Here is a 12,082-nt window from a genome sequence, read left to right as displayed (position 1 = left end):
CCACCAAAACCAAATCAATAAACAACAAAAAAAAAAAAATCCCAGAAGGAGTGGGCTGCAGTTCAGGTATCACTACCAGTAACCAAAACCTCATCTATTGCCTTCATTCCCATTGCATCTTCCTCTGCTGYCACCCTGAGCCCCCAGAATTATTTAGCTCTAATTAACAATTAAGGATTTCACCGAAATACTAATTGACCTCTAAATGAACCACGACAGGGACAGAATTACAAAGCAGAGCCGTGGTCTGTCCCTGCAGCAGAGCTGGGCTGCTCCTCATTCCACCCAAACTGCAGCACCTTTTTTATTCTCAATAAACCCTAACGCCAAAGATCCCGAGGCATTTCTGCTCCTTATTAAGGGCTTGAAAAATAAACTTGTCCCAAATCCAGAATATTGTTCATTTTTCCCTGCAGACCTGTGAATTTCTTTGTTAGGGTGATGTTCCAGGTGCCAGGAGAACTGGCTGGGAAACGAGTGTGGGATGGGGGGAATCATATCCCAAATAGGATGGCAGAGCTCATCTTTCCTAAGGAAAGAGGATTTTACCTCCTCAGTTCATTTCAAACCCACTCATCACCCCTTCCTTCATCAGCAGAGCTGGAGAACCTTCACCCCAGAGCTGCCAAAGGCCGCTTGGCCAATCCCAGTCTGGAATTATGGAGGTGTAGCCAGGCAAGGTGGGAGGAGAGAGACTGTCCCCAAAGGGTTAAAAGCACCCAGGAGGGTGAGGGAAAGGAAGAACTAGAACACCTCAGTCACACACATAAAAATCCTGATTTGGGTTTGCTGGCGGGTTTCCCCCTCGGATTGTGTTTGCGGGAACCCCAACAACAAAGCTTGGCTTAAAATCCCAAATAAAGCAGGAACACAAAGCCAGCCTGGCTCAGAAAGCTCCCTCATGGCCCCAGAACAGACCTTTAAGATCACAGATTAGGAAAAGCCTGAGTTTAGGAAAAAACAGAGTTTAGGAACCAGCTCAGCCCTCCTGCTCACATTTAGGACAGGCAGTTAAAGGGAAGATAAACAGCAGGAGAAGTGGCTCAATGTCATCCATGCCCCAAAGATTGCTCAGAAATGACAATTTATCCCTCAAAAAAAAAAGAAAAAAAAATCCCAAAAGGAGCTCCAAGCTCCAGCTGGGGGACAGCAGCTCCAGCAGGGAGCTCAGCACCAGGAGCACCAGTGGGACTGGGGAGCAGCCACCCCTCTGCCAGCACCAGATCCCAGGAGCCGCACCAAGGAGGGCCCCAAAATCACAAAATCTCCTCCCTGGGAGAGCTCCTGCCCTTCGCACCTCCTCAGTGACAGCAGGGAGGTGCTGGGGGAAGGCTCCCCAGGCAGGCATCGATCCCACACAGGTCAGGAGCAGTGGTGATCCACACTCCTGCTTTATCCCAAACCCTGCTGACATCACCCTCATTTCCTTCCCTCCAGGCTAATCCTGGCTCAGCTCCCAGGCWGACCCACAAATCCTCTGTGTGGGCAGTGGGCTGGTCCAGCCCATTCCTGCTCCTCCAGTGCTCCTCTGGCTCCAGCAAAACACTCAGGAGGGTCACTGGACACTCTGTGACTGCCACCAGGTCTGGGACACGGTAAGGGAAGATCAAACCATTAAAGAGAGAGGTTGCAATAAAGAAAATAATAACCAAGAGCCAAGGAAATGATAATTAATGGTCTTGTCTGGGTGCTTTGGTTTTGCATTATTGCTAATTAGAGGCACTCGTGTCCCCAGGAGACACCCAGGGGTGACAGCAGAGGGACATGAGGAGGGACAAGGCAGGAGTTGTACCTGAGCAGATGAATCCTGGATTTCATTGGTTTCCTTTGGCACCTGGASAGGTGGAGAGAGAAAAGAGGGAAAGCATCACTGCCCCAGGATGCACTGACTCCAGCACGAGGTCACTGCTGGCTCCAGGATCCTCCAGCTCAGGAAACACCCAGGGAATGCAACCTGGGAGCCAATCCTTCACAGCACCSTGAGGGAACGGCTTCTGAGCCAAACTCTCAAGGCTTTGGGTGGTTTTGCAGTTTCTTTGGGTTTGGAAGCTCCTTGGTGCTGAGGAGGGGCAGCAAGGATGGGAACTGGGGGGATGTGGGGCAGAATTATCCTGGCTGCAGGCAATTCACCCATGCGCAAAGTGAAACTTTGTTCTTCATGGAAAAGCACTTTGATTTGGAGCTTAAAAACCTCTGGGGCTCAGCTCAGTGCATTCCTGTCATTACAATTATCCCACAGTGGATTTGAGGGGCAATAAATTATCCACAGAGGGTTTGAGGGGCAATCAACTATCCACAGAGCTTCTCCTACCCCAGAAGTGGATTCAGAGCTCTTCAGGTGGCTGAGACACCAGAGCTGTCAGGAAAAACATCTCAAGGGAAGGCTGAGAGCAGAGAGATGGAGCTGGGCTCCAGCTGGCAGTCTCCATTCCCCACAGGGATATTTGGGGTTATCCCAGGTTATCTGAGGAGCCAGCAGCCCCAGGGGAACAGTGGGGTGGAGGAGGGACAGCTCCCCAACAAGGGCTTTTGTTTTTTGGTCAGGATAGACCAAGCCCATGCAGGAGGAGCTCCAGGCCTCCAAAGCTGGGGTTAAACAGGGATCACACTGGACACTCGGACACTCCTGTGTCCCTCAGAGCACGAGGGAACCAGCATGAGCAGCCCTGCATTACAGCCAGCCTTGTCCACTCTCCCTGATCCCTCAAGAACACAGCTTTCCCAAAAATCCTCCTCTTTAAACAATCCACCCAAACTGATGCACTCGCTGTGCCCTGCTGGCTCCAGCATCCCAGAGGGAACCCTGGGCAGGAGCCAGGTGGGACAGAGCCCCATGGCACACCCAGCTCCCTCCCTTGGCACTGCCCTTTGCCAGCAGCTGTCCCAGCCTGTCCAGAAGTGGGTGTTACACACGGGGGGCTCGTGCCAAGCTCTGACATTCAGCACTCGCCCCTCTGCAGCTTTTTCCAGGCTCCTGTGAAGCGCTTCCTGTGAAGGCACCTGGCTAGGACATGAGGCACCTCCCTGGCCCAGCTGCAGCTCCTAAGGGAAGCCTGGCTGCTTCGTGTTTTGAGGGGTTTGTTGTGTGATCTGGGCTTTTGGACACAGATAAATTCCTTGTAAATTGGTTGAGCRGTTCAATAAAAGCCAAATCCCACAAATTTCCATTTTCCAGTAATGCTGGCAGAGCAGAGGGACAGCCTTTTGCAAGGGTGAGATCCTGCTGGGAGTGGGCAAGAATTCCAGAGTGTGTCCAATTCCCGAGGACAGCTTCCCCCTCCTCCCAAAAGCCACAGCTGCAGCATGACTCAAATGTGTCACACACACCCAGTGATCCCCATCCCTGGGCTTTCCCTGGATCCCARACTCTCCCTTTAACTCCCCCTCCTTGGCACCAAACCCATCTGGGACTTGAAGGGAGGCAAAGTCCCCATCCCACCCTAAACCGGAGATCCCAGCACTTCCAGACTGCATTAACGCCCTGGGTTGTGGGACACCAAGGACAAGCTTGGCCCAGCAGACCCCAAATTCCCCACCTGTGGCCAGGCTGTGGGGAGCTCCCACGGGGGGCTGAGCAGGCTGAAGGAGCCCGGGCAGGTGGAGTTGGAGCTGTGGCAGTGCTCAGCAGCCGCGGCCGGGTCTCCCATCACGAAGGTCAGCTGCTGGAGAGCGCCCTGGAAGGGACACAAAAACCAGAGTTCATCCCCTGCTTCCTCCAGAGGGGAGGGAAACTCTGGAAGAGCCTGCAGGGGAGGTCATCTCCAGCTTCTCATGGCCAGGGATTTCCTCAGGGGGTGGTTTTGAGCATTCCCAGGGTGCAGGGACACCTTCCACTGTCMCAGAGTGCTCTGAGCCCTGTCCAGCCCRGCCTTGGACACWGCCAGGGACACAGCAGGATGGAGGGACATGTCTGGACAGAGGGACACATCAGCCCTTTCACCCACAAATCTCTTTCCTTGTCTTTGCCCCAGTGGTTTCAGCAGCTCCAAGGGAGGGACAGCCATGGTTTGCTGTGATTYCTTTTCCCCGATTTCTTTTCCCTCTTTTCTCCCCATCCCCTGTTGCCAGCTCTGGGAGGGGACAAGGAGACCTGAGGTGACACAGTGGCTCTCCAGGGGTGCTGCAGCAGCCTGAGCCCCCCCATCAAACCGCAGAATGACCTGGAAGGAACCTCAGAAGATCCTCTGGGAATGAAGAGATGGTCCAACAGCTCCTCCAGTGGTGTTTGAAAGCCTCCACTGATGGGGAATCCATCACATCTCTGGGGAGGTTCTTCCAGGGACTCTTTGCTCTTATTGAGGAATATTATCCTTATATCGCTATCCCATCCTGCTCCAGCCTGGCCTTGGGCACTGCCAGGSATCCAGGGGCAGCCACAGCTTCTCTGGGCACCCTGTGCCAGGGCCTGCCCACCCTCMCAGGGAAYAATTCCTTCCCAATATCCCATCTAAGGCTGTTCCCTGACAGTTTGAAGCCGCTGGACACACTCTCCATCCAGATCTTTCCATGCTGACTGCTCAGAGCCTTCTCCAYGAGGTCCAAGCCATGGCCAGCACCAGAGGATGAGTGGAAGCCCAACCCAGAAGTGACCTGACTGCTGCCACTTGTGCTACCCTGACCCAAACCCAARCCCTCTGCACAATCCCAAGCCTTGGCAAAGTTTACCCTGCCCAAGCATGAAAATAAACATTGTTTTGGGAAGAGAAGGYGATGGAAGTGGGTTCTTTCAGCCGGAACTCACACTCTCATCCATGCAAGCAGAGCAGACCCTGCCCAGCTCTCACCTTGAAGGGGATCTCGAAGGACTCGATGAGGCCCCCGACGATGACCAGCCCCTCGGTGTTCACTGCCATCCCAAAGTAGTTGGACCAGCTCACTCTGTCCACCAGCCTGCAGTCCACGTGCAGCTCCAGCCTCTCCAGAGAGATGCCCAGGGCCACGCGGTGCCAGCGCCCATCGCCCAGGAACGRAACGGGGAACCTGAGGGGAGGGGAAGGGGCACAGCGTGGAACTCCACCCCACACCCTGGGCAGGACCAGCCCTCACCCCTCACCAGCTGCCAGGACCCATCCTTGGCACAGATRCAAAGAACAAGCCTAGAATTGCTCYAAGGAGAYATTGTCTCTTGTCYTCCACAGATTTGGGGATGTCCAAAACCACTCGAGGCATCTGAGAAATTACTGATATTTGTATTTCAATTTATCCCCAGGGATCTGAACCTTTTTTTGTTCTTTGCTGTGTTTTCCACACCTACATCATTTCGGCAGTGACAATCTTTACCAGGTCTGAGGGATATCACTTTCCTTCAGCTGAGGTGAGCTCAGCACTGCCCAAAACCCACCAGTGTGGTCTTGGGAATAGAAAAGGAAGGATGGACAGGCAGGAAAAMAGCCCCTGGGCTGGGACCTACTCGTAGTGTCTCCTCCTCGTGGTGACAAAGACCAGGCCATGGGGGTTGATCCTGATCTGGAAGAGCACATGGCTGCGGTGGCTGAGRATGGTCACCAGGCTGGTGTCCTCCTTCAGGGAGTAACGGAGCTTCAGCAGCACGCTCAGCTCGTCTGCAAACCTGCCAGAGAGAGGGGAATGTGGACATAAATATCCTAAATTATACGTGTCACCATGAACTGACCCCTCGGGATAAAAAAATCAGAGTCACGGCACAAATGGAGCCGGTAAGAAGGGAAAATGAAGAGAGCAAAGAGCAAAGAGCTGTTCCAGATGGGAGGCCCAGAGAGAAGCAGCCAGGCCAAAGTGAGCACTGCCCACACAACCTCAGTGCAGGGCGGTGGGGCCGTGCCAAGGACCTTCCTGTGTCCAACCAACAACCAGCAAAGAATCCCAGAACGGTTTAGAAGGGAAGGAACCTTAAAGGAAGGAGCAGGGACACCTTYCACTAACCCAGGTTGCTCCAAGCCTCACCCAGCYCAGCCTTGGATACTTCCATGGAYRGGGCAAACTGCTCCAAAATGTCAMAAAAYAAAGAAGCCCYGAGCTCAGAGYRCARCAYCRCTGATTTATCTCCTGGAATGGACCCTCCAAGGAACTCCTCAAACCACGAGGCACACCTCAGATGATCTTTGAGCCCCACCACCCCACCCCACCCYGTGAAGGAGGTTACCTGTCCCCAAAGGCCTCCCTGGTGGGGATGTTGAGGGTGGCATACTGTCCGATCTCCAGCACCCTGCACTTGCTGTGGTCATAGCTGAAGGAAACGTTGCTGAGGTCCTGGGCATGGAGAGTGATTTTGTCCAGCAGGTTCACCTCATCTGCATTGGGGGAGAAGAGAGAGATGCTCAGTGGGCTGAGAAACCTCCACTGCAGGGCTCTGCTCACTCTCCAACAAGAGAAAAAACARATCAATTGGACAACAGACCAAACCCAGGAAGAAGAGCGCAAATTTGGGAAAATTAAAATTCACATTAAAATTAATTACACAAATTCAGTGGACTCAGACCACAAAAAACATTCAGACAACTTCACAAACAGCCAGGTGAGATTTTTGAATCAGAATATGAGTTTTGAGGCCAGCGTCCCTAAGGCAGGAAGGCCATCCCATCCCCAGCAGTGGTGGCACCTTTGCAACCACAGAGCAGGGATGCTCAGGGCTGGAAAGCAGAGCTTGGACCACAAATATCCTAAATCCCAAGTCCTGGGGCAGCTGGGTGCAGGAATCCTGCTCATCCTTCCCAATCTCCCTTGTTGGTGCTGTAAATAAAGAATTGGACCAAGSGGTGGGAAGAAGTTGCTGTGTCCCCCAGCTTGTCCTGAGCAGAGCATGGGGACACCCCTCTGTGCCCAAAGTGGGGCTCAGCCCTATTCTGAGGGCAGGAATTCCAGTGGGAATTCCCAGGATGGAAAGGATCCCAGGAATTCCAGTGGGAATTCCCAGGATGGAAAGGATCCACTCTCAGGATGAGCTGTGAATGCTCAACGTGGTTTGAACAGGGTGAGAGCCCCTGGGCTGTTTGACCAGGAGTTTTTCACTCCCTTGGTGAACACTTTCCCTTTCCAAGTTCATCCTTTAACTAAAGACTCTCTGAACTTCAGGAACACCTGAGGAAAATGAGTTTCAAACCTCACGGTTTCTTGTTCCTCCCCATTGGCAAACAGACTCACAGACCCATGGCTCCCCCAGCCATCCAAAACCTGGTCCCTGCAGTGTGGCCACCAGCCAGGAGTGGGGACAAGGGACAGACTCAGACCAAACCCCTCGGGCCAGCCTTGTAGGGTCACTCCAGACCCCACAGTCCCTTTCCTGGGAAGGTCTGGACAGCCCCACTCRATGATTTGTCAGTGGGAATCGTGCCAGCACCGTCTGTGTGAGCATCTGCCACGGCTTGGGAAGCATCCAGCCCCTGAATCCCCTGTAATTCCCGCTGTGGATGAGGTGTGAGATTTATTGGAGGGCAGACAAACAGCCCCGGGCACGCTGAGACCTGCCAGGAGATATCCACACCCCAGAGAGGGAAAATAACAAATCAATCGAGCAGAAAGCTGCTTTGATCCACTTCAGACACTCGTGTGTCACTCCTGACACCACCTCCTTGGAAGATTTGGTGTGGGAAAGAGCCCTGGGATGGGAAGGAGGGAAGGGAATAGGGTCCTGCAGGAGAGGGGCTGTTTGTGGGGAGTTGGGGTTTCRTCTGGGATTTCCCCAGCTCCCCACTGAACCCACAGATTTCCAGGAAATCCTCAAATCTGCAAAAGGAAGGTGCAACAGCAACACCAAAAAACTGGGACCCAGCCGGAGGGGCTGAGCCCCTGGGAGCCCTGAGCAGCCAAAAGYCCCAAAGGCAGAGCCAGCAGGGTTTATCAGCACTGCGTGGGAATTTATCCCAGACCAAACACAGCTGGGAGGGAAAAATATCAGGAATGTTTGTCCCTCCTCAGTCCCGAGCTTTTCTGGGAGGTGATTTCTTCCCATCAGTGGATGTGCCAGGACCTTCACAACTCCATCTCCAGGGGTTGCAGGGTCCAGCTCTGTGGAGACCACRGGCAGTGAGAGCTCAGTGGATCCTGTCAGGGATCAGCCTTCTCACAGCTCTGGAAATCACTCACAGGGAATATTCCCTGGGCAGGACATCACCTGAGCATGGCCTGTKTAAACTAAAATTTAAACTTCAGGTCCAGATCCCACCTGGAGCTCAGCCAGAGGGAAAGGGAAGCCCAGGCTGAAGGTGGGAGCAAAGCAGGCTGTGGAGCAGGCACAGAGCCCACCAAGGAGATAGGAGAGGGAGCAAAACGTGAGGAGTTCCACTAGGGGGTGAATTCCCTGCAGTGCAGGTGTGTGGGGCAGCCAGGGGGCACAGCCAGAGGTGAAAAGTCTCCACAGTTGAGGAGGCTGCTGGGATGAGGGGGAGATCCCATGTAAGGGGATCAAGGCTCATTAGTGCTCTCAGGAATCTGATGGGTCTCAGTAGTCACCATCCCATCCCATCCCATCCCATCCCATCCCATCCCATCCCAGAGGAAGGTGTTCCCTGAGGGGCAGCCCCAGCTGCAGACACAGAAAAGTGACCACCCATGTTCTCCTGTGGCTTGTTTGGAAGTGTGAAATTTATACTGAGCTTTAGGTTCTCCCCAAATGAGGGAAAATTGTATGAAACAACTGAAAATTGGGGCCTTGGAGAGCTTGCAACTGCTGTCAGGCTGAGTCACTTCCCCTGGATGTGGCACTGGTTGGAACCTGAAATAACAGGGCTGGGCAAGCCCTGGGGACAGCCCTGGGGACAGCCCTGGCTGGGTATGGAGCATCTGACCCAACGGGCCTTTCCTCCCCCTGACTCCTGAGCAGCTGCTGGGAATGTCCTGCCAGAATCCTGCTGAGGGTCACTGCAAACCCTGCATCAGAGCTGAGATTTAATCAGGAGTGAAGTGATGGAAAAGCAGAGCTCCACTGGGGCACCTCCCACCAGTGACACCATCACCAAGCACCACATCCAGCACACCAGAGTTCCCCTGCCATCCCCCAGCCCAGCACCCTCTGCCTCTGCAAAGCTCTTGGAGGTTGTGCCTGACTTTCCCTGGAGCCAGGGCAGCACAAATGGCRCCTCCACGTTTGTTTGGAATTGTTGGAGTTGCCTGGTGGCTCTGCGTGTTGGGTGGACAAGGTCAAGGATGTTTTGACACAAAGTTTTTTACAGAACATCAACCCCTGGCAGAAATTCCTGCTTCTCCTGATGCCTAAAACAAGGCTCACCTGGAACAGGGGCCAGACAAAGTCAGGAGAATAAAGCAGACAAATTTAATCCAGGCCTACAGGTGCATTGAGGGCAGACAAAGCCTCCTCCTGATCCTACACCCAAAATGGACCCCGAGTCACGAGATCTTCACCTTTTATCAGTTCTGTCTCATTAACATTTCGAGCCCAAATTCTGCAATGACACCTTCAGGTGATGCTGACTCCCACCCCAAACCTGCTCCCTCAATTCTCTGTTGTTTCCACATTTTGGGGCTCTGAGGCAGCGAAGTGTCCTTGGATTTCAGGCCCAGAGAGGAATTGTTTTGTCTAAAGATGGGAGACCAGGAGCTCAGTGCTGTGCAGAAGTACAAGAATACAGATACATGAAAAGACAGGAGCTGAAAATCCTAAGGCATCACTTCATCCCAGAGTCTCTCATCCCTCTGGCAGTGCCCGTGGCACACCCACTCATGTCACCCCCGGTGTCACACTCTCTGTGTGCCCCTCCTGCCCTCCCCACCCAACCATTCCCTCCTGAGGGCACCTCCAGGAGCCACCCGAGGTGAGTTCTGAGCACACACAGCTCCCAGGATTACCCAACAGGATCCCACCTTCTCCTCCCTGCTCCGCCGAGCGGTGATAATTCGGGTCTGACCCCACGGCTGCCGGTGCGAGGGGACGCAGCCAAAGCAGGAAGAAAAGGAACAAGGACATTTCCCACGGGGGACTCCGGGGCTATTATGGAACAGTGAATGCAGCCACCCACCCACGGAGAGAGCACAAAATTCCGGGGGAGCGAAACCTTTTCGGAAGAGAGAGCTCGGCTGCGTGCATTGTTGGGACAGGAAAAACGGGAGCGCGGGTTCTCCCGGAGCGTTACCCGGCCCTGCAGCTGTGCTGCCGCTCCTTTGTGCCMGCCCAGCACGGGGGGCTCTGTGGGGCAAGGAGGGGGCTTTTGGGGACAAAGCCTGGGCAGGAGGAAGKGCTGCTGGAAGGTGGGATGACCCCRAATGAGGATACGCYGGCTGCTGGGGAAAGTAGGGCAGGAGGAAGGGGAAGGAGAGGGATCTGGGAGAAGGGAAGAGTTTGGGAGCGGCCAGAGTGGTCACAGGAGTGTGGTAGTTTGGTTTGGTTTGGGTTTGGAGTTTTTTTAATAGGAAACCAAAAAAAGCTGTTTCTAACCTTCCCAGGATGTGCTGAGACATCATGGAATCAAGACACACAGTTTGGGTTSAAAGGGAYATTTCAAGTTCAYCTCATCCAACCCCACAAGCTCAGCCTCCACCTTCATCCTCCTCAGGGCAAATCCCAACTTCCTGAGCTGTGAGACARCACAAAAAACTCATCCCTTAATTGAGGGGGAGAAAACGTGACTGAGAGATTGTTTCCTACACTTGTGGGGACACCAAAAGGGTTGGGAGCATGGAGCAAATCAATAACCTGGGAGCTGAGAGAGRAGAGTCCCTTGTGCAGGAGGCTCTGGAAGGGCTGGGAGGGAGGGCTACAAGGACCATCTGCTCTATAGAGTTTGATGGCCTTGCTTGATTTGGTTTGGGTTTGGGGTTTTTTAATAGGAAATCAAAACAGAAGCCGTTATTAACCTGCCCAAGCTGTGCTGGGAGATCATGGAACCATGATGCAGTTTGGGTTGGAGGGGACATTTCAAGGTCATCTCATCCAACCCCACTGACCCCTCAGAGCTCCTCAACCACGAGAGGTAACCCCACCCAAGCTCCTGGTCCTCAGGGAGGTGCTCTGGTGCCATCCAAGCCCTCACCTCCAGGCCACACTCACACCTTGGTGCATTTTCCATCCCCTGCTCTCCACGTTCCCCCTCCAGATCCTCCTTCCTCTGCTCTGTGCATTCATCTCCTGTCCCCTCCTGGAGCACTGACAGTGAATCTTCCTGGGCTGAGCTCAAGGCTGAGCTCAAACCTTCACTTGGCTCAAGCCAAACACCACAGAAGTGATGTTTTATCTTCATTMAGGGCTTGAAAGCTTTAGCTGGAGGGGCATTTTTACGTGGTTTTCATTTAAACCCCCACAGAACCACTCCTCAACCTGTTCAAGCTGGCCCCGCAGCAATTAAATTAATTAGTGAATTACAGGGAATCAGCATTGGAATTGGCCTACGATGCCTATCCAGGGGATTTGTGGGATTCATTTAAAAACAGCTGAAAACATCCCAATAAAACTGGTGTGACATTGAGTGGGGACCAGTGCCATGAACATTGGCCCTCGCTGTCGCTTGTAAATAAACTCCATTATTGCTCCATTGTCAGAGTAAATTAACAGCAAATTTAATTGTCTGCAGTCTCTCCCACTCCAGGGGATTCTTTCCAGCACCAGCTCTCCAAGAGCCGCCCTCTCTGYGGTTTGGTTTTTAGGGTTGGAAGGCAAACATTAATAAACACCAAAGCCACGAAGGGATGATCCCAAAAACCTCCTCTGGATGGGATGGGCAGCAGGCAGAACACGGCACAGCCAGGGTTTGTGGCTCTGATTTTTGTCACCCTCTCAYTCTGATCACTGAATCACAGAATTTCTCAGGCTGGAAAAGGCTCCCAGGATCAACAAGTCCGAGCTGTGCCCGATTCCCACCTCGTCACCAGAGCCCTGAGTGTCACCTCCAACCCTTCCTGGGACACCTCCAGGGAGAAATGACACCAGAGCTGCAGCAGCTCTGCCCATGGGACAGGGGACACACAGACCCTGCTCCTGGGAGCCCTTGGGCCAGCTGGACCTGCCTGAGCTGAGCTTTGCCCCTACAAGCGCCTTCCTTTAGCTGCTGCCACACGGGTGGGACCAATTCTCACCCCAAATCAGACCGGGGACCTTCACCAGAGGGAAAGTCCTSGCTGCAGGAAGGAGAAGCGCCCAGTGCCTCGCAGGGATCCA

The 12,082-nt window shown here is 53.6% G+C and overlaps 1 protein-coding gene across 1 annotated transcript in view; it reads right to left on the bottom strand.

Moving 5' to 3' along the window:
* COL27A1 (collagen type XXVII alpha 1 chain) overlaps positions 1 to 7,127 on the bottom strand; it is a 54,356-nt gene extending 47,229 nt beyond the window's left edge. Inside the window, exons 1-6 of the mRNA XM_057381931.1 lie at positions 7,124 to 7,127; positions 6,122 to 6,269; positions 5,411 to 5,569; positions 4,785 to 4,980; positions 3,537 to 3,674; positions 1,793 to 1,834 (exon numbers count right to left, since the gene is read on the bottom strand). Coding sequence (XP_057237914.1) covers positions 1,793 to 1,834; positions 3,537 to 3,674; positions 4,785 to 4,980; positions 5,411 to 5,569; positions 6,122 to 6,269; positions 7,124 to 7,127 — 687 coding nt within the window. The remainder of the gene's footprint in view (positions 1 to 1,792; positions 1,835 to 3,536; positions 3,675 to 4,784; positions 4,981 to 5,410; positions 5,570 to 6,121; positions 6,270 to 7,123) is intronic.
* Positions 7,128 to 12,082: the final 4,955 nt, after the last annotated feature.

The sequence above is a fragment of the Malurus melanocephalus genome, unplaced genomic scaffold, assembly GCF_030028575.1.
Source record: "Malurus melanocephalus ecotype Western Australia unplaced genomic scaffold, MMel_1.1 scaffold_541, whole genome shotgun sequence".
Taxonomy (NCBI): Eukaryota; Metazoa; Chordata; class Aves; order Passeriformes; family Maluridae; genus Malurus; species Malurus melanocephalus.
The sequence above is the reverse complement of the archived record's forward strand: the minus strand, read 5'-3'. Positions and strand labels throughout refer to the sequence as shown.